The sequence below is a fragment of the Haematobia irritans genome, chromosome 4 (genome assembly GCF_050003625.1).
Source record: "Haematobia irritans isolate KBUSLIRL chromosome 4, ASM5000362v1, whole genome shotgun sequence".
NCBI classification, from domain to species: domain Eukaryota; kingdom Metazoa; phylum Arthropoda; class Insecta; order Diptera; family Muscidae; genus Haematobia; species Haematobia irritans.
The window spans coordinates 12,284,434-12,308,521 of NC_134400.1; the positions used below are offsets into that span (position 1 = coordinate 12,284,434).

Genomic DNA, 24,088 nt, shown 5'->3' on the forward strand with positions numbered 1-24,088 from the left:
TGACGAAATTTTCAATAAAAATAAAATTTTGAAAAAATTTTCTATAGAAATTAAATTTTGACAAAATTTTCTATAGAAATAAAATTTTTGACAAAGTTTTGATTAGAAATCAAATATTGACAAACATTTCTATAGAAGTAAAGTATTGACAAAATTTTCTGCAGAAATACAATTTTGACGTAATTTTCTATAGAAATAAAATTTTGACGAAATTTTCAATAAAAAAAATTTTTGACAAAATTTTCTATAGAAATTAAATTTTGACAAAATTTTCTATAGAAATAAAACTTTTGACAAAGTTTTGATTAGAAATCAAATATTGACAAAATTATCTACAGAAATAACATTTTGACAAAAATTTTCTATAGAAATAAAATTTTGACGAAATTTTCAATAAAAACAAAATTTTGACGAAATTTTCTATAGAAATAAAATTTTGACAAAATTTTCTATAGAAATACAATTTTTGACAAAGTTTTGATTAGAAATCAAATATTGACAAAATTTTCAATAAAAATAAAATTTTGACAAAATTTTCTATAGAAATTAAATTTTGACAAAATTTTCTATAGAAATAAAATTTTTGACAAAGTTTTGATTAGAAATCAAATATTGACAAAATTTTCTATAGAAATAAAATTTTGACGAAATTTTCAATAAAAATAAAATTTTGAAAAAAATTTTCTATAGAAATTAAATTTTGACAAAATTTTCTATAGAAATAAAATTTTTGACAAAGTTTTGATTAGAAATCAAATATTGACAAACATTTCTATAGAAGTAAAGTATTGACAAAATTTTCTGCAGAAATAAAATTTTGACGAAATTTTCTATAGAAATAAAGTATTGACAAAATTTTCTGCAGAAATAAAATTTTGACGTAATTTTCTATAGAAATAAAATTTTGACGAAATTTTCAATAAAAAAAAATTTTGACAAAATTTTCTATAGAAATTAAATTTTGACAAAATTTTCTATAGAAATAAAATTTTTGACAAAGTTTTGATTAGAAATCAAATATTGACAAAATTATCTACAGAAATAACATTTTGACAAAAATTTCTATAGAAATAAAATTTTGACAATATTTTCTATAGAAATAAAATTTGGACAAAATTTTCTATAGAAATAAAATTTTGACAAATTTTTTCTATAGAAATAAAATTTGGACTCAATTTTCCATAGAAATAAAATTTGGACAAAATTTTCTATAGAAATAAAATTGTGACAAAATTTTCTATAGAAAAACGTATTGACAAAAATTTCAATAGAAATAAAATTTTGGCAAAATTTTTCTACAGAAATAAATTGTTGAGAAATTTTTCTATAGAAATACAACTTCGGTTAAATTTTCTGTAATTATGAAATTTTTTCCAAAATTTTCTTTAGGCAAAAACTTTTCTATAGGAATAAAATTTTGATAAAACTTTCTATAGAAATAAAATTTTGACAAAATTTTCTATAGAATGAAAATGTTGACAAAAAATTCTATAGAAATACAATGTTTAAAAAATTTTATATAGAAATAAAATGTTTACCAAATGTTCAGAAAGATAATTTTGACAAAATTTTCTATAGAAATAAAATTTTAACGAAATTTTCTATAGAAATGAAATTTTGACAATTTTTTGCTATAGAGCTAAAATTTTGAGAAAACTTTCTATAGAAATTAAATATTGGCAAAATTTTTTACAAAACTCAAATTTTGACAAACTTTTCTATAGAAATGCAACTTTGGCAAAATTTCCTATAGAAATAAAATTTTTATAAAATTTTCTATAGAAATAAAATTTTCTATTGAAATAAAATTTTGATAAAATTTTCTATAGAAATAAAATTTATCTTAATTTACAATTAATACTTTTTCGAGCTTTGTCAAATTTTTATTTTTACAGAAAATTTTCGTCAAGATTTTATTTTTATAAAAAATTTTCTCGAAATTTTCTAAAAAAATTAAATTTTGTCAAAATTTTATTTTATTAGAAAGTTTTGTCAAAATTATTCTTTTATAGAAAATTTTGTTAAAATTTTATTTTAATATAAAATTTCGTTAAAAATTTATTTTAATAGAAAATTTTGTCAACATTTTATTTCTATAGAAAATTTAAATTTTATATTTATAGAAAATTTTGTCAAAAAATTTTATTTATATAAAAATTTTGTTAAAATTTGTTTGGAATTTTTTTCTTACTCACAATTTTATATTGTAATCGTTTTATTTTTTTTTGGTATTTTTTAAGAGAGTTTGAGGTTTTTATTTATAATTCCACGTCTTCAAAAGATAACTCAAATTTTGACAAACTTTTCTATAGAAATGCAACTTTGGCAAAATTTTCTATAGAAATAAAATTTTGATAAATATTTCTATAGAAATGCAACTTTGGCAAAATTTTCTATAGCAATAAAATTTTGATAAAATTTTCTATAGAAATAAAATTTATCTTAATTTACAATTAATTCTTATTCGAGCTTTGTGGCTTTAATTAATTGTAAATTAAGACATTATGCATTTGGACGTTAATCGCCTGTTTCAGTATCAGACTAACATGAAAAATAAGACATAACAATTCGATAAAATATTCTAAAGACATAAAATTTTGAGAAAAATTTCTAAAGAAATAAAATTGTGACAAAATTTTCTAAAGAAATAAAATGTTTACAAAATATTCTATAGAAATGAAATTTTGAGAAAATTTTCTATAGAAATAACATTTTAATAAAATTTTCTATAGAAATAAAATTTAGACAACATTTTCGATAATAATAAAATGTTGATAAAATTTTCTATAGAAATCAAATTTTTGACAAAATTTTGGCAAAATAATGTTTTGACAAAATTTTCTATAGAAATAAAATTTGAACAAAATTGTCTATAGAAATAAAGTTTTGACAAAATTTTCTATAGATATAAAATTTTGAGAAAAATTTCTAAAGAAATAAAATTGTGACAAAATTTTCTAAAGAAATAAAAATTAGACAAAAAATTCTATAGAAATGAAATTTTGAGAAAATTGTCTATAGAAATAAAATTTTAATAAATTTTTCTATAGAAATAAAATTTAGACAACATTTTCGATAATAATAAAATGTTGACAAAATTTTCTATAGAAGTCAAATTTTTGAAAGTTGTAATCAATAACAAAACTTTCGCAAAATTTTCTAGCGAAATAATGTTTTGACAAAATTTTCTATAGAAATAAAATTTGAACAAAATTGTCTATAGAAATAAAATTTTTTACAAAGTTTTGATTTGAAAAAAAAAATGTTGACAAAATTTTCTAAAGAAATAAAATTTTCAGAAATTTTTCTATAGAAATAAAGATTTAAAATTTTAACAAAATTATCTATAGACATAACATAAAAGTAAAATTCTGACATAATTTTCTATAGATTTAAAATTTTAGCAAACATATCTAACATATAGACATAAAATCTTGACAAATTTTTCTATAGAAATAAAATTTTTACAAAATTTGCTATAGAAATAAAAATTTCAGAAAATTTTCTATATTTTAATATAATTTTTTATAGAAATAAAATTTTGAAAAAAAATTTCTTTAGTAATAAAAATTTGAAAAAAATAACGATAGAAATAAAATTTTGACAAAATTTTTATAGAAATAAAATTTGAACAAATTTGTCTATAGAAATAAAATTTGAACAAATTTGTCTATAGAAATAAAATTTTGACAAAATTTTCTATAGAAATAAAATTTTGACAAAATTTTCTATAGAAATAAAATTTGAACAAAATTTTCTATAGAAATACAATTTTTGACAAAGTTTTGATTAGAAAAAAAAAATTTGACAAAATTTTCTATAGTAATAAAATTGTCAGAAATTTTTCTATAGAAATAAAGTTTTGACATAATTTTCTATAGATTTAAAATTTTAACAAAATTTTCTATAGACATAACATAAAAGTAAAATTTTCAGAAATTTTTCTATAGAAATAAAATTCTGACATAATTTTCTATAGATTTAAAATTTTAGCAAACATATCTAACATATAGACTTAAAATATTGACAAATTTTTCTATAGAAATGAAATTTTTACAAAATTTGCTATAGAAATAAAAATTTCAGAAAATTTTCTATATTTTGATATAATTTTTTATAGAAATAAAATTTTGAAAAAAAAATAATTTTTTTTAGTAATAAAAAATTGACAAAAATAACGATAGGAATAAAATTTTGACAAAATTTTTATAGAAATAAAAAAAAATAAATTTAAAATAAATAAAAGTTTATTTGAGTCGAAATAAAGTTTTTAGAAAAATTTCTATAGAAATAAAATTTTAAACAAAATTTTCCATAGAAATAAAATTTTTAACAACATTTTTAACAAATTTTCTATAGAAATTAAATTTTGACAAAATTTTCTAAGGGGATAAAATTTTAACAAAATTTTCTATAGAAATACAACTTGGGCAAAATTTTCTATAGAAATAAAATTTAGACAAAATTTTTCTATAGTAATAAAATTTTTGACAAAATTATCCTTAGAAATAAAATTTTGACAAAATTTTCTATAGTAATAAAATTTTTAAGTTAAGATTTTGGTGTTTAGTGGTGCTTTGGTAAATCTTTCTCCACATTTTGGGAGATTATTTTTAGCTCCAGTGGCAACCGTGGTGCTGGCGTCATCCGCAAGTATTATTGTCTTTGAGGACTATTCTTACTATATATTTCCCATATGTGTTAAGTCCAGTTATAATTCCAATTTAAGACCTAAATTCCTTTCCCTTCATCGCCATTACTTCTACGTTTTTTTCGTCCCATATCAACTTGGTTTACCCGTAACCTATACAAGAGACCCAACGTCCTCGAGAAAAACGCCTCCAAGTATATTAATCCTTCCACGTGCGCCCTCCTAAGCCATTATTCTTTATTTGCCATAATTTCACATTATCCCGGTACACCGCACGGAGTTACTTTTTGCTGTTCAGTGAGAACCCTAAGCTCTCTACGACATTGGCTGACGACCTTAAATCTTATGTCTCTCTCTCTCTCTTTTGAGTCACAATACTTAATATATGATTCTCTACTCATCCGAGAAGATCGGATAAAAAATTCATCCCCAAGACCAACCAATGTCTGGGGATCGAGGCTCCTAGTGTTACATATAAATGCCTGGGCCTACAATACCCAATGCCATAGTAAAGGGTGATTCTTTTGAGGTTAGGATTTTCATGCATTAGTATTTGACAGATCACGTGGGATTTCAGACATGGTGTCAAAGAGAAAGATGCTCAGTATGCTTTGACATTTCATCATGAATAGACTTACTAACGAGCCACAACGTCGAATTTTCAGTGAATGGGCCCTAGAAAAGTTGGCAGAAAATCCGCTTTTTTATCGACAAATTTTGTTCAGCGATGAGGCTCATTTCTGGTTGAATGGCTACGTAAATAAGCAAAATTGCCGCATTTGGAGTGAAGAGCAACCAGAAGCCGTTCAAGAACTGCCCATGCATCCCGAAAAATGCACTGTTTGGTGTGGTTTGTACGCTGGTGGAATCATTGGACCGTATTTTTTCAAAGATGCTGTTGGACGCAACGTTACGGTGAATGGCGATCGCTATCGTTCGATGCTAACAAATTTTTTGTTGCCAAAAATGGAAGAACTGAACTTGGTTGACATGTGGTTTCAACAAGATGGCGCTACATGCCACACAGCTCGCGATTCTATGGCCATTTTGAGGGAAAACTTCGGAGAACAATTCATCTCAAGAAATGGACCGGTAAGTTGGCCACCAAGATCATGCGATTTGACGCCTTTAGACTATTTTTTGTGGGGCTACGTCAAGTCTAAAGTCTACAGAAATAAGCCAGCAACTATTCCAGCTTTGGAAGACATTTCCGAAGAAATTCGGGCTATTCCGGCCGAAATGCTCGAAAAAGTTGCCCAAAATTGGACTTTCCGAATAGACCACCTAAGACGCAGTCGCGGTCAACATTTAAATGAAATTATCTTCAAAAAGTAAATGTCATGGACCAATCTAACGTTTCAAATAAAGAACCGATGAGATTTTGCAAATTTTATGCGTTTTTTTTAAAAAAAAAAGTTATCAAGCTCTTAACAAATCACCCTTTAGTAATACGATGGCATAATGATTCATTCATCCTCTTTAGCTGTATGAAGAAAGAAAGTCTCAATTTTACTGGAGGTGTTAAACGGTTCGAAGATGGGGGTAGGGGAATATTGAACCCTCCTACCACCCTCTTCTTCCTCTTCCTTGACCAAGATTTATTTCTATTCTCTTTGGTTTTGTTTGAATTTCTTGAGAAGAAAAGAAAATATTCTTATGGGGGGTTTCTAAAAGAATGCTACGTTGTATTCAAGGCTTGTCGTCTCTCTCTCTCTCTCTCTCCACTTAGCTGTCACCAAGTGATAGCATTGTTGGTTGGTTATATGGCGCGCATACTCAATAACTTTTCTTGCTCACCCCAATGAAAAACAAAAACAACAACAAAACTCATTGCTAAAATGTAAATAAGTTGTGGTTGTTATTGGTAATAAGTGGTTCCATGTTTTAGCCGCTGCGGTCAACGACGTTGTCGTGATATTGTTTGTTGATGGTGTTCTTTGTTAAAGCCGTTTCGTTTTTGTTTTCTTTGATTTTTTTGTTTTGTTTGTTTATGGCTTTGTGGTTTATTGGTATTATCATTATTTAGTAAACACACTAGGGTTAACAGCTATTTGAGATGAGGTGTCGATTTAGACGATTACACGGTATTCGTAGTTTCAATTCCCATTGATTAATCGATGAAATCCCAAACAATTTGTGGGGTTAATTAAATAATTGAATACAATTTTTTTATAGGAAATTTTAAAGAATACACCATTTCCAAGAGAATACGAAGCTAATTTTGATCTGTAAAAAAACACTCTGAATCAATTCCTGAATCGGAGAAGGACAACTAAAATATTGAAAAAAAAAAATTATAGAAATAAAATTTTGACAAAATTTTCTATATAAATAAAATTTTGACTAAATTTTCTATAAAATAAAAATTTAGCAAAATTTTCTCTTGAAATAAAATTTTGACAAAATTTTCTATAGAAATAAAATTTTGACAAAATTTTCTATAGAAATAAAATGTTGACAAAATTTTCTAAAGAAATACAATTTTGACAAAAGTTCTATTGAAATAAAATTTTACAAAATTTTCTATTGAAACAAAATTTTGACAAAATTTCCTATATAAAAAAAATTTTTTGACAAAATTTTTTACTGAAATATAATTTTGAAAAAATTTTCTACAGAAATAAAATATTGAAAAAATGTTCTATAGAAATAAAATTTTGAAAAAATTTTCTATCGAACTAAAATTTTGACAAAATTTTCTATAGAAATGAATTTTTAAAAAATTTTTCTATAGAAATAAACAGAGAAATAAAATTTTAATAAAAATTTCTAGAAATAAAAATTTGACAAAATTTTCTATAAAAATAAAATTTTGACAATTTTTTTCTACAGAAATAAAATTTTGACAAAATTTTCTAGAGAAATAAAATTTTGACAAAATTTTCTAGAGAAAAAAATTTATACAAAATTTTCTATAAAAAAATGTAGATAATTTTCTAATTTTTCAATAGAAATAAAATTTTGACAAAATGTTCAACAGAAATAACATTTTGACAAAATTTTCTATAAAAAAAATTTTCGTAAAATTTTCTAGAAAATTTAATTTTGATAAAATTTTCTATAGAAATAAGATTTTGACAAAATTTTCCATAGAAATAAGATTTTGACTAAATTTTCCATAGAAATAAAATTGTGACAAATTTTTCTATAGAAATAAATTTTTTGACAAAAATTTTCTATAGAACTAAAATTTGGACAAAATTTTCTAGAGAAATAAATCTTTGACAAAATTATCTAAATTCAATAGAAATAAAATATCGACAAAATTTTGTAGAGAAATAAAATTTTGACAAAATTTTCCAAACAAATAAAATTGTGACAAAATTTAAGAGAAATAAAAGCTTGGCCAAATTGTCTAAAGAAATAAAATTTTGACAAAATTTTCTATAGAAATAAATTTTTGACTAAATATTTTACAGAACTAAAATTTACACAAAATTTTCAATAAAAATAAAATTTTGAAAAAATTTTCTATAGAAATAAAATTTTGACAAAATTTTCTATAGAAATAAAATTTTGACAAAATTTTCTATAGAAATAAAATTTTGACAAAATTTTCTATAATAATAAAATTTTGACAAAATTTTCTAAATTAATAAAATTTGGACAAAATTTTCTATAGTAATAAAATTTTGACAAAAATTTCTATAGAAATAAAATTTTGACAAAATTTTCTGTAGAAATAAATTTGTGACAAAATTTTCTACAATAATAAAATTTGGAAAAATTTTCTTTATTAATAAAATTTGGACAAAATTTTCTATAGTAATAAAAATTTGACAAAATTTTCTATAGACATAAAATTTTGACAAAATTTTCTATAATAATAAAATTTGGAAAAATGTTCTAAATTAATAAAATTTGGACAAAATTTTCTATACTAATAAAATTTGGACAATATTTTCTATAGAAATAAAATCTTGACAAAATTTTTCTATACAAATAAAATTTTGACAAAATTTTCTGTAATAATAAAATTTCGACAAAATTTTCTATAGTAATAAAGTTTTGACAAAAATTTCTATAGAAATAATATTTTGACAAAATATAGAAATAAACAGAGAAATAAAATTTTAATAAAAATTTCTAGAGAAAAAAAATTTGACAAAATTTTCTATAAAAATAAAATTTTGACAATTTTTTCTATAGAAATAAAATTTTGACAAAATTTTCTAGAGAAATAAAATTTTGACAAAATTTTCTATAGAAAAAAATTTTGACAAAATTTTCTATAGAAAAAATGTAAATAATTTTCTAATTTTTCAATAGAAATAAAATTTTGACAAAATTTTCAACAGAAATAGCATTTTGACAAAATTTTCTATAAAAACAAATTTTCGTAAAATTTTCTAGAGAAATAAAATTTTGACAAAATTTTCTATAGAAATAAGATTTTGACAAATTTTCCATAGAAATAAAATGTTGACGATTTTTGACAAAATTTTCTATAGAAATAAAATTTTGACAAAATTTTCTATAGAAATGAAATTTTGACAAAATTTTCTATAATAGTAAAATTTGGAAAAATTTTCTAAATTAATAAAATTTGGACAAAATTTTCTATAGTAATAAAATTTTGACAAAAATTTCTATAGAAATAAAATTTAGACAAATTTTTCTATAATAATAAAATTTGAACAAAATTTTCTATAATAATAAAATTTGGACAATATTTTCTATAGAAATAAAATTTTGACAAAATTTTTCTATAGAAATAAAATTTTGACAAAATTTTTCTATAGAAATAAAATTTTGACAAAATTTTCTGTAATAATAAAATTTCGACAAAATTTTCTATAGTAATAAAGTTTTGACAAAAATTTCTATAGAAATAATATTTTGACAAAATTTTCTATAGAAATAATATTTTGACAAAAGTTACTATAGAGGCAGGTTTTGAAAAAAAAATCTATAGAAATAAAATTTTAACTAAAATTTCTCAAGAAATAATACAAGTCCTTATCCATAATCTTAAGTAATTTCATTAAATGTTAGTTACCCTGCAATATAACCAGTACCATGTATCAGGTACCTTCATATTCCAGAACATTCCCCACTTAATGACAAAATAATTTCATACGTATATATCGTTAGTCACACAAAACAAGGACAAGAGAACATATAAATGTCATACAACGGACATAAGTGTTACAATGATTTTACAATTTTGTTGGGATCTCTCTAAAGACACTAATCACCCGACACATTGAGGGTGATGACAAAGGGATTTTGCCAAGTTCAAAATTCATCAACTCTTCAGCTTACTATTGAAAGATGTTGATGCAGAAAACATAATAACTTACAATGACTTTAAAGTTTTGACTATTTTTCCCCAGTGGCATACAAAAGAAAAAAAAAAGAAAAAAAATCTAACATGTGCTTCAAATTTTCCCAGTCATTTCAATTTAACTGTATATGAAAGTTAAGAATTTTTCTTGACAATAACAAATCATCCAATATTTAGGGATGCAAGGGTAAAGTCGAGGAAATTGCAATTCTAAAAATGTTTTTTTTTTTGTGTTAAAAAATCATTGATATTTAGGCACGCTTTGTCACAGCAAAACTAATGCATTAGATGTCACTACAGGCATAATCTAATGAAATTTGCATTGTATGTCTCCATAAAACAGAGGTGAGCTCAATCTTAAACCAGTATTCTCTTTCAATTCAAATAAAATGCACATGTACGATATAATACGCCTCTCTTTAGTTGAGAGAGCAAATATCAAGACTATATGAGAGAGAGCAAAAAATTATGGTGGCAGAGATAAAGCTGTGATTTCACCAGAGTTACCGTTGTTCTTTCTCTCTCTGCAAAGCCTTACTTTCCTTTTGTTTTCTCACCACTACCTTTCTAACTACTAATCTAACTAATTTTCTCAAATTTGTTTTCTTTCTCGTAGGATTATTGTTGATATCCAGACTTCCCGGTGTATTTATTAGATCTTTACATAGTTTCGGTGGACCAAGTTGGTTTTTCCCCCACTCACTAAAAACTAATCCGCTATTTTCGCTCTAGACTTACTATGAGTACCACTTGGATGGAAGCACTGCAAACGAAAAATCAAACGCAAACCCCTTATCTCAAAGCCAAAAATAATAATCGAAATTCTAACAATAGATCGGCAAGAGGTATTCGAACGAAAACTAGAGAAAAAGTTCATTACGTACCGCTAAATCAAACGGACATTGAAAAGGCTGAAAGAATAGGAGGAACACAAGAGAACCTGGGTGATCACAAGGGTGAATCTTGGGAATCTGGAAGTGAAGCAGAATTGAATTCCGATTTCCATAGTAATCGTCGTGGTAGCGGAGCCAGCAGCGGTAGCAGTGTTGAGGATTTATTTGTAACTCGGCCTAAACGAAAGCAACGTCGTAGAATGGGAAGAAGTGGGACATATTCGATGAGGGAGACCTTCAACAGTAGTAGACAGGTATGTTTTTGAAGTTGTTTTTTTTTTTTAATTTAATTTAATTTAATTTAATTTAATTTAATTTAATTTAATTTAATATAATTTTATTTATATTATTTTATTTTATTTTATTTTATTTTATTTTATTTTAATTTATTTTATTTTATTGTATTTTATTTTATTTCATTTTTGTCGAAATTGTATTTCTATAGAAAATTTTTTCAAATTTTATTTTCATAGAATATTGTCAAAATGTTATTTATATAGGAAATTTTGTCACAATTTTACTTCTATCGAAAATTTTGTCAAAAATTTATTTTATTTCATTTTTTGTCGAAATTATATTTCTATCGATTTTTTTTTCAAAATTTTATTTTCATTGAAAATTTTGTCAAAATTTTGATTCTATAGAATTTGGAAAATTTTTCCAAAATTTTATTTTTATAAAAAATTTTGTCAAAATTTTATTTCTATAGAAAATTTTGTCAAAATTTTATTTATATATATATATATAAAACTTTTTCAAATTTTCATTTCTAAAAAACGTTTCTATCGATTTTTTTTTCAAAATTTTATTTTCATAGAATATTTTGTCAAAATTTTGATTCTATAGAATTGGAAAATTTTTCCAAAATGTTATTTTTATAAAAAATTTTGTCAAAATTTTATTTCTATAGAAAATTTTGTCAAAATTTTATTTATATATATAAAACTTTTTCAAATTTTCATTTCTAAAAAACGTTTATTTCTATAGAAAATTTTGTCAAAAGTTTATATCTATAAAATATTTTTGTCAAAATTTTATTTTTACAGAAAATTTTGTCAACATATTATTTCTATAGAATTTATTCAAAATTTTATTTCTAAAGAAAATTTTGTTAAAATGTTATTTCTATAGGAAAAATTGTCCAAAATTTAGTTCTAACATATAGAACATTTTTTAAAAATTTTATTTCTATAGAAATTTTTCTCAAAAATTTATTTCTATACAATATTTTCTCAAAATTTTATTTCTATAAAAAAATCTTTTAAAATTGTATGTGTATAGAAAATTTTTTCAAAATTTTATTTCTATAAATTTAGTTCTGTAGAACATTTTGTAAAAATTTTATGTCAATAGGAAAATTTGTCAAAAATTTAGTTCTATAGAACATTTTGTAAAAATTTTATTTTTATAGAAAATTTTCTCAAAATGTTATTTCTATAAAAAATTTTCTCAAAATTGTATTTCTATAAAAAATTCTCTTAAAATTGTAAGTGTATAGAAAATTTTCTCAAAATTTTATTTCTATAAAAAATTTTCTCAAAATTTTATTTCTATAAAAAATTTTCTCAAAATTTTTTTTCTATAAAAAATTTTCTCAAAATTTTATTTCTATAAAAAATTCTCTTAAAATTTTATGTCTATAGAAAATTTTTTCAAAATTTTATTTCTATAGAAAATTTTGTCAAAATTTTATTGCAATAGAAAATTTTGTCAAAATTTTATTTTTATATAAAATTTTATAAACAGTTTATTTTTATAGAAATTTTGTCAAAATCTTATTGCTATGGAAAATTTTGTCCAAATGTTATTTCTATAGAAAATTGTGTCAAAATTGTATATCTATAATTTTTTTTTTAATTTAATTTTATTATTTTTTTCCATTTTATTTTGTTTTAATTTAATTTTATTTCATTTCATATTTTTTTTTTCATTTTATTTATTTTAAATTTATTTTATTTAATGTTATTTTTCCCCTAAAGTTGAGTTATATGCACTTATAGGTATACATTAAGAAACTGCATTACTTCCATAAAGTTTTTCCATGACATTTCGTAAACACATTCATAGTTTAATTTACGAAAGCCTCAGTTTTGTTCTCCTTATCTTTGAGTTGTGTAAAACTCGTGTTAAACTCTTAAATTATATTCTGCTGTTGTTCAGCTGACACAGTACAGTAGCAGCTTTGCTAATAATGCAAATAACTTTACAAAACTCTATACATTTCGTGCCTGGTTGCCAATAGATGTTAAGGGGGTGGTGGAGAGGGTGGGTGTACATATTAAGTTTTAAATTAAATTTGTCGCACTACAGAGAGAATGAATTTCAGTGTATTCAAAGTTATGAACAATTTAACTGTACTCGAGATACTGGATAGGTTTAAATGAAACATTTTCTGAGGCAAGGTTGAGATAAAATTAAAAATTTACAAAAAAAAATGTTAAGTTTGGCTAAGCTGAAGTTCGTATTAAACCTCGAATTTCAGAGGTACAAAATAGCTCAGGTAAGTGATGTAAGTTTTTTTGGTAGAGACCAAAATATTTATCAAAAAATTGATTCAAAATTAAATGCATGGATTGTATATAAGCTTCAGATCCAGCCGAACTTAGTTGCAATCTTATTTTTTTATATTTTTTTCATTGAGTCCTTATACGAAAGTTTTCATGGTTTCTTTATACACGTGCTAGTGTTTGTTGTTGGCTGTGAGAGCAGCTATGATTTTGTTTACTATGCAAAAACATTGTTTGCATTTGAACTCATTACACGACTGTGAGAATGAGAGAGAATGTGGGTGAGTGTGAGAGTCTCTTTTTTATGCTCTGAGTTATGTTTTTCTACTAGGAACGTGACTTAAAGTTGATAATGAATAAAATGTCATAAGGCACAAAGTCGTAGAGGGCGAATACAGAGAGAGTATGAAAATTATAATCAATGCAAACATTAGGTCTGATTGCGTATTTATCTCAGTAAAATATATCCAGTAAAACCTTGCAAGAGAGTAAACATAGTGTTTACTCTCGTTGCTAAAATTAGGAGAAAATTATGAGAAATCCATACAGTCACGGTTGTCACCCCTGACAAACATAATATACACACAGTTTGAAAAAATAAAAAAAATATTTTAAAATTTATTTAAAATTTCAAAGATTTCGTCAAAATTTTATTTCTCTAGATAGTCTTGTCAAATTTTATTTCTATAGGAAATTTTCTCAAAATTTTAATTCTATAGCAAATTTTGTCAAAATTTTATTTTAATAGAAAATTTTTGCAAAATTTTATTTCTATCAGAAAATTTGTCAGAATTTTATTTAAAAAAAATTGTCAAAGTTTTATTTCTCTAGAACGTTTTATCAAAAGTTTTATTTCGATGGAAACTTTTGTCAAAATTTTATTTCCATAAAAAAGTTTTTCAAAATGTTATTTTTATAGAAAATTTTCTCAAAATTAGATTTCTGTGTAAAATTTTGTCAAAATTTTATTTCTATGTAAAATTTTGTCAAAATTTTATTTCTATGTAAAATTTTGTTAAAATTTTATTTCTATAGAAAATTTTGTTAAAATTTGATTTCTATAGAAAATTTTGTCAAAATTTTATTTCCATAGACAATTTTGTCAAAATTTTATTTCTATAGGAAATTTTGTCAATATTTTATTTCATATTATCAAAAAAGTCTATGTAATAAAATCACCAATGTTCAAAATTGATAGTGACCCGAATTCCCTTCATTATCATACCAATGCCTTAGCAAAGCATTTGCTTTTTGATTTTTGCCATTTTCCCTTGGAATTCCCCTTTTTAAATCATAAATATTAGCCTGCGTGTTAGGGAGTTCGACTCGATTCATGAGTTTTGCTACAATTTGTGTGCCTAAATTATATCAATGAAATTCAAATTTAATGACACTCTTCCATATAGACGCACACAATTACTCCCATCCAGCCAGTCATTAGAAACCAACCACAACAGTTGGTCGATCATGTCTGGAATGCTCGAATTTATTTAATGTCCACGCGTAAATTAAATAATTATGCAAAATTTCTAAAATAACAAATTGCCGGACCATGGCGATTACTTACATGTTGGCAAGTGGCTATTAAATAATAGTGCCACGGGTATTGGGCTGAAAATTAATTTTATTACAAGTGACAATTTGTGAAAAATATTAACTTATTCAAAGTGGATATTTTGCAAATATGTGTGTTTTAAAATTATTTTTGTTTTTACAAAATTTTCTATTGCAATAAAATTTTGAGAAAATTTTCTGCAGAAATAAGATTTTGACAAAATTTTATTTTAGAAATAAACTTGTTTAAAAAATTTTCTATTGAAATAAAGTTTTGACAAAATTTTCTACAGAAATAAAATTTTGACAAAATTTTCTACAGAAATAAAATTTTGACAAAATTTTTTACAGAAATAAATTTTAGACAAAATTTTCTATAGAAATAACATTTTGACAAAAATTTTTGTAGAGATAAAATTTTGTCAAAATTTTCTAAGAAATAAAGTTTTGGAAAAACTTTCTATAGAAATAAAAATTTGACAAAATTTTCTATAGAAATAAAATCTTGATAAAATATTCTATAGAAATAAAATTTTGATAAAATTTTCGATAGATATAAAATTTTGGTAAAACTTTCTATAGAAATAAAATTTTGACAAAATTTTCTTTAGAAATAAAATTTTGACAAAATTTTCTATAGAAATAAAATGTTGAACAAAATTTTCTATAGAAATAAAATTTTGACAAAATTTTCTATAGAAATAAAATTTTGATAAAATTTTCCATAGATATCAAATTGTGACATAATGTTCTGTAGAAATAAAAATTTGACAAAATTTTCTATGGAAATAAAATTTTGAGAAAATTGTCCGTAGGAATAAAATTTTGATAAAATTTTCTATAGAAATAAAATTTTTATAAAATTTTCGATAGATATAAAATTTTGGTAAAACTTTCTATAGAAATAAAATTTTGACAAAATTTTCTTTAGAAATAAAATTTTGACAAAATTTTCTATAGAAATAAAATGTTGAACAAAATTTTCTATTGAAAAAAAATTTTGACAAATTTTTCTATAGAAATAAAATTTTGACAAAATTTTCTATAGAAATAAAATGTTGGACAAAATTTTCTATAGGAATAAAATTTTAAGAAAATTTTATATAGAAATAAAACTATGACAAGATTTTCTATAGAAATAAAATTTTGACAAAATGTTCTGTAGAAATAAAATTTTGACAAAATTTTCTATGGAAATAAAATTTTGAGACAATTTTCTCTAGAAATGAACTTTTGAGAAAATTTTCTAGAGAAATAAAATTTTGCCAAAATTTTCTATAGAAATAAAATTTTGACAAAATTTTATATAGAAATAAAATTTTGACAAAATTTTATATAGAAATAAAATGTTGACAAAATTTTCTATAGAAATAAAATTTTGTACAAAAGTTTGTTTCTATAATTTTGACAAAATTTTCTATAGAAATACAATTTTGGACAATATTTTCTATTGTAATGAAATTTGACACAATTTTCAATAGAAATAAAATTTTGACAAAATTTTCTATAGAAATAATATTAAAATTTATTATAGAAATAAAATTTTGAAAAAATATTATGTAGAAATAAAATTTTGACAAAATTTTCTAAGAAATAAAATTTTACAAAATTTTCTTTAGAAATAAAATTTGGACAACATTTTCTATAGAAATAAAATTTTGACAAAATTTTGTATAGAAATAAAATGTTGGACAAAATTTTCTATAGAAATAAAATTTTAAGAAAATTTTATATAGAAATAAAATATGACAACATTTTCTATAGAAATAAAATTTTGACAAAATGTTCTGTAGAAATAAAATTTTGACAAAATTTTCTATGGAAATAAAATTTTGAGAAAATTTTCTGTAGAAATGAACTTTTGAGAAAATTTTCTAAAGAAATAAAATTTTGCCAAAATTTTCTATAGAAGTAAAATTTTGACAAAATTTTCTTTAGAAATAAAATTTTGATAAAATTTTCCATAGATATAAAATTTTGACAATTTTTTTTTATGGAAATAAAATTTTGTACAAAAGTTTGTTTCTATAATTTTGACAAAATTTTCTATAGAAATAAAGTTTTGGACACAATTTTCTATTGTAATGAAATGTTGAAACAATTTTCAATAGAAATAAAATTTTGACAACATTTTCTATAGAAATAATATTAAAAATTTTTTATAGAAATAAAATTTTGAAAAAATATTATGTAGAAAAAAAAGTTTGACAAAATTTTCTAAGAAATAAAATTTTACAAAATTTTCTTTAGAATAAAAATTTGGACAACATTTTCGATAGAAATAAAATTTGGATAAAATTTTCTATAGAAATAAAATTTTGGACAAAATATTCTATAGGAATAAATTTTTGACAAAATTATCTATAAAAATAAAATTTTGATAAAATTTTCTATGGAAATAAAATATTGACAAAATTTTCTACAGAAATAAAAATTTGACAAAATTTTCTATAGAAATAAAATTTTAAGAAAATTTTATATAGAAATAAAATTATGACAACATTTTCGATAGAAATAAAATTTTGACAAAATGTTCTGTAGAAATAAAATTTTGACAAAATTTTCTATGGAAATAAAATTTTGAGAAAATTTTCTGTAAAAATGAACTTTTGAGAAAATTTTCCATTGAAATAAAATTTTGCCCAAAATTTTCTATAGAAATAAAATTTTGACAAAATTTTATATAGAAATAAAATTTTGACAAAATTTTCTATAGAAATAAAATTTTGATAAAATTTTCCATAGATATAAAATTTTGACAAATTTTTTTTATGGAAGTAAATTTTTGTACAAAAGAAATAAAATATGACAACATTTTCTATAGAAATAAAATTTTGACAAAATGTTCTGTAGAAATAAAATTTTGACAAAATTTTCTATGGAAATAAAATTTTGAGAAAATTTTCTGTAGAAATGAACTTTTGAGAAAATTTTCTAAAGAAATAAAATTTTGCCAAAATTTTCTATAGAAGTAAAATTTTGACAAAATTTTCTTTAGAAATAAAATTTTGATAAAATTTTCCATAGATATAAAATTTTGACAATTTTTTTTTATGGAAATAAAATTTTGTACAAAAGTTTGTTTCTATAATTTTGACAAAATTTTCTATAGAAATAAAGTTTTGGACACAATTTTCTATTGTAATGAAATGTTGAAACAATTTTCAATAGAAATAAAATTTTGACAACATTTTCTATAGAAATAATATTAAAAATTTTTTATAGAAATAAAATTTTGAAAAAATATTATGTAGAAAAAAAAGTTTGACAAAATTTTCTAAGAAATAAAATTTTACAAAATTTTCTTTAGAATAAAAATTTGGACAACATTTTCGATAGAAATAAAATTTGGATAAAATTTTCTATAGAAATAAAATTTTGGACAAAATATTCTATAGGAATAAATTTTTGACAAAATTATCTATAAAAATAAAATTTTGATAAAATTTTCTATGGAAATAAAATATTGACAAAATTTTCTACAGAAATAAAAATTTGACAAAATTTTCTATAGAAATAAAATTTTAAGAAAATTTTATATAGAAATAAAATTATGACAACATTTTCGATAGAAATAAAATTTTGACAAAATGTTCTGTAGAAATAAAATTTTGACTAAATTTTCTATGGAAATAAAATTTTGAGAAAATTTTCTGTAAAAATGAACTTTTGAGAAAATTTTCCATTGAAATAAAATTTTGCCCAAAATTTTCTATAGAAATAAAATTTTGACAAAATTTTATATAGAAATAAAATTTTGACAAAATTTTATATAGAAATAAAATTTTGACAAAATTTTCTATAGAAATAAAATTTTGATAAAATTTTCCATAGATATAAAATTTTGACAAATTTTTTTTATGGAAGTAAATTTTTGTACAAAAGTTTGTTTCTATAATTTTGACAAAATTTTCTATAGAAATAAAATTTTGGACACAATTTTCTATTGTAATGAAATTTTGACACCATTTTCAATAGAAATAAAATTCTGACAAATTTTCTATAGAAATAATATTAAAATTTTTTATAGAAATAAAATTTTGAAAAAATATTATGTAGAAATAAAATTTTGACAAAATTTTCTATATAAATAAAATTTTGACAAAATTTTCTATAGAAATAAAATTTGGACAAAATTTTCTATTGAAATAAAATTTTGACAAAATTTTCTATAGAAATAAAATTTTGGACAAAATTTTCTATTGGAATAAAATTTTGACAAAATTTTCTATAGAAATAAAATTTTGGACAAAATTTTCTATTGGAATAAAATTTTGACAAAATTTTTTATAGAAATAAAATTTTGACAAAATTTCTTATAAAAATAAAATTTTGATAAAATTTTCTAGAGAAATAAAGTTTTGACAAAATTTCCTATAAAAATAAAATTTTGATAAAATATTCTGTAAAAAAAAATTTCGACGAAATTTATTATAGAAATAAAATTTAGGCACTTTAACCCTGACCACCGTCATGCATAAAATCCTCCAGTTGCTTCTGAAGTTAATGGTTATTTAATATCCACAATGGCAAACCTTTGCTGGACTTGAAATGAAAGTGAAAACTGTAATAAATTATTGACTTCGTAGAAACTTGAAACATGAGAATAAAATGTGTGTGGAATGTGGACGATGGAACAAGAAGATCGACCCATTGACTAACCGCACATTCTACAAATGAAAAAGAATTCAAATTTTGTTTTCGAATTTAAAAGCAAAGTTGGTCTTGCGTTCAATTCGTTTATATTAAAATCTTGTTCTCCTCTAGCACCGAGGTCTCTTGGGATGTAGAGTTTGTTTTATTGCATATTGAAATTTTATGAAAAATATTATGAGTGGTAAATGGCCGTTATTGGATGAGTTATAATTTTTTTTTATTTTTGATGCAAGAAGAATAAGCACAAAACAATAACAGACCTTGGAAGGCTCTGGGTTGGGGCTATTGGTGGAGGTGGAGGTCGAATCCAATGAAGAGGCAAATAAAAGAGCAAACTTTTCAACTGCATTCACGATGGAGGGGGAAAAGGATAAACTCAAGTGGTTATTAAAGTGAGGCATTGTGAAATGACTACACTAATAGAAAAAATTACGTTCCATAGTCGTGAACGGACGGTGACAAAATGAAACGGCAACGTTCACAAAAAATCAAAACGGAATGTTCACAATTTCGTCCACGGGCGTTCACGATTTCATGAACGGCATTTGTTTTTCTTGGGCCATGAAATGTCTTAAAATAATATTTAGACGCTATTATGGCAACTCCCTCGGTGGTGCAATGTGCTAAGGCGACTGTTAACACGTATGGTGCAGAAAACACAGGTTCGAGTCACGCCAGCGGAAATCTTTTTTTTAATTTTGTTTATAAAGTCGTAACCATAACGTTTTCAGATCATGAACGCTGGTTGTTGTTTTGACAACGCATGGTGTCAATTTATCGTTGTCAGATTGACACCGCCTGTTCTCAGTTTGACACCACATGTGTGTTGATTCCCTTTCATGAACGAATCGTTTTGAAATGAGCACGCCGTGCACGATTTTTTCTATGAGTGTACGCAAAGGATTTCTCCCTCTGCGAGGGAAAGGAAAATCAGAAATGTCAGAAGCAGATTATACGATGGCCAAGTCCAAGGTATTTGACGTTTGATTAGTTTTCCTCTTAACGGTTTTTTTTGTTCGGTTTTGGCTTAAACTTTGGAGTTTAATAGTGAAAAGTTTTATTTTATCTCATAAAAGGTTAAGGGGTTGGCATGGTCTAAAAGGAATGTTTAAGATATTTTAGGGAGGATATAAAATTAGGAAATTTAAAGAAAACTGAAACACTTTAGGCGGGCAAACCGCCTAAATGATTCCCTATATATATATACCACGTGCCCCAAAAACGGTCATCACGTTGGTAAAAGCAACAAAAATCCACAATATCAGAAGTCAGCCCATTTCGATAAAAGGGGTATGAGATAGTTTCTACAGAAATAAAATTTCGAAGAAATTTTTTATAGAAACCAAATTTCAACAAAAAGTCTATCGAAACAAAATTTTGACAATATTTTCCATTGAAACGTAATTTCAATGAATTTTAATAAAATTTTCTATAGAAAACAAATTTGACAAAATTTCCTACAGATATAAAATTTTGACAAAATTTTCTATAAAAATAAAATTTTGACAAAATTCTCTATAATAATAAAATTTCTATAGAAACAAAATTTCAACAACAATTTTCGTTAAATTTTCAATGCAAGCAAAATTTGGACAAATTTTCAATAGAATATAAAATTTCCACGAAATTTTCTATAAAAAGAAAGTTTTGTTAAAATTTCTATGCAAACAAAATTTCGACGAAATTTTCAATAGAAACAAAACTTCGTCAAAAGTTTTCCATAATTTACATGGAATTTTCTAAAAATCAAAATTTTTATGGAATTTTATAAAAATCAAAATTTCCATGGAATTTTCTAAAAATCAAAATTTAAAATTTTAATTCCATGGAATTTTATACAAATCAAAATTTCCATGGAATTTTCTAAAAATCAAAATTACGACGAAATTTCCTATAGAATAAAAAACAAGACAAACATTTTTATGGATAACAAAAAACTCGACGAAATTTTCAAGAGAAATAACATTTCTACGAAATTTTTTATAAAAATAAAATTTATAAAAAAAAAAAATCAATAAAATTTTCAATAGACGCAAAATTTCGATGTACACAAAAGTTTGTAAAATTTTTCTACAGAAACGAATTTTTCACGTAATTTTTCTATAAAAACAAAAGAACACGGAGTTTTCAAAAAATAGAAACGAAATTTCGATGAATCTTTCTATGGAAAATAATTTTTGATGAAAATTGTTAAAGAACCAAAATTTTCACAAAATTTTCTATTGAATCAAATTTTCTATCAAATTTTCAATTTTCAAACATAATTTAAATTAAATTTTTTATATAAGCAAAATTTCGACGAAATTTTCTATAGAAACAAAATTTTGATGACAATTTCCAGGGAAAATAATTTTTGTTGAAAATTGTTAAGAACCAAAATTATCACAAAATTTTCTATTGAATCAAATTTTCGATCAAATTCTCAATGGAAACATAATTTAAATGAAATTTTTTATATAAGCAAAATTTCGACGAAATTTTCTGTAGAAACAAAATTTTGATGACAATATCTAGGGGAAAAAAATTCGATAAAATTTTGTACAGGAATAAAATTTAAACAAAAATTTCTATAGAAACCAAATTTCAACAAAATTTTCTATCGAAACAAATAGAAAGAAAAATTCAACGAAAAAATTAACAAAAATTTCTATCGAAACAAAATTTCGACAAAAATGTCTATAGGAAAAAAATGTCAACGAAAGTTTCTATAAAAAAAAAATAGTCTTGACGAAATTTTCCAAATAGACAAAATTGTCTTTAGAACCAAAAATTTTGACGAAAGAAGCAAAATTTTACAAGTATTTCTATACAGAGAAAATTTCCGCGAAATTTTCTATAGAAAAAAATTCAACCATATTTTCGATAGAATCAAATTTTCTATTGAAACAAAATTTCGATGAAATATTCTAAAGAGACAAAAAAATTTACGAAAAATTTCGACAAAATTATCTATGCGTAAAAAATTTCGACGAAATTATCTATAGATAGGAAATTTCGCTGAAATTTGTAATGAAAATGATGAAATTATGTCGAAATTTTCTATAGAAACAAAAATTCGACGAAATTTTCTATAGATTCGATTCTATATAATTTCTATAGAAACCAACGTTCAACAAAATTTTCTATTGCAACAAAAGAAAAAAAGGAAACAAAAACTCAACGAGAAAATTAACAAAATTTTCTATCGAATCAAAATTTTGACAAAAATTTCTCTAGGAAAAAAATTTCAACGAAAGTTTCTATTGAAAAAAAAAATCTTGACGAAATTTTCTAAAGAGACAAAAATTTCCACGAACTTTTCTATGGGATCAAAATTTCGACAAAATTTTCTATGGGCAGAAGAATTCGAAGAAATTTTCTATGGGATCAAAATTTCGATGAAATTTTCGATAGATACAAAATTTCAACAAAATTTTCTGTGGGAACAAAATTTTGACGTAATTTTCTTAGGTAACACAAGATCAACAAAATAGTTTTTAGATACAAATTTCGATGAAATTTTTGACAAAAATAACATTTCGATGAAATTTTCGATAAAAACAAAATTTCGATGAAATTTTCTTTAAAATCAAAATTTCGGCGATATTTTTTAAGGCATCAAAATGTCGACGAAATTTTCTAAGGTGACAAATATGTCCACAAAATTTGCTATGGGATCAAAATTTCGACAAATATATCTATACAAACAAACAAGTAACAAAATTTTCTATCGAAACAAATTTTTGGCGAAATTTTCTAAAGAGATATAATTTCCACGAAATTTTCTTTAGAACCAAAATTTTGGCGAAATTTTCTATGAAAAAAGAAACGACAAACTTTTTGATGGGAAAAATCGATGAATTTTTCTACAGAAGCAACATTTTCTAAACAAACAAAATTTCCTCTAAATTTTTTACAAAAACAAAATTTCCACCAACTTTTCTATAGAATTCAAATTTCACAAAATTATCTTTCGAAATAAATTTTCGACGAAATTTCATAAAGAAACAAAATTTCCATGACATTTTTTATAGAATCGAAATTTCGACGAAATTTTCTATAGAGACAATAATTTCCACGAAATTTTCTATTGGAAAGAAAAATTTGGCAAAATTTTCAATGGGAACAAATTAAGACGAAATTTTGTATAGATAGAAAATTTTGATGAAACTTTCGATAGAAACAAAATTTTGACGGAATTTTCAATAGAAACCAAATTTCGATGACATTTTTTATGGTATCAAATTTTCGACAAAATTTTCTATAGAACAAAATGTCAAAAAATTTTTCTATCGAAACAAAATGTTGATGAAATTTTCTAAAGAGGCATAATTTCTACAATATTTGTTGACAAAATTTGCTATGGAAAAAATTTGACGAACTTTTCAATGAAAAAAAAAAAATCGGTGAAATTTTCTGCAGATGCAACATTTTCTACAGAAACAAAATTTTACAAAATTTTCTATACGAACAAAATTTCCACGAAAATTTCTACAGAAATAAAATTTTCTACACGAACAAAATTTCCACGAAATTTTCTAAAGAAACAAAACTTCCACGA

General features: G+C 22.7%; 1 protein-coding gene across 1 annotated transcript in view; it reads left to right on the forward strand.

Moving 5' to 3' along the window:
• Nucleotides 1–10,600: 10,600 nt before the first annotated feature.
• The window catches only part of ome (dipeptidyl peptidase 4 omega), a 276,903-nt gene continuing 263,415 nt past the window's right edge, over nt 10,601–24,088 (forward strand). The window contains exon 1 of the mRNA XM_075303724.1: nt 10,601–11,085. Within this exon, the coding sequence (XP_075159839.1) occupies nt 10,678–11,085 (408 nt within the window). The 5' untranslated portion in view covers nt 10,601–10,677. The remainder of the gene's footprint in view (nt 11,086–24,088) is intronic.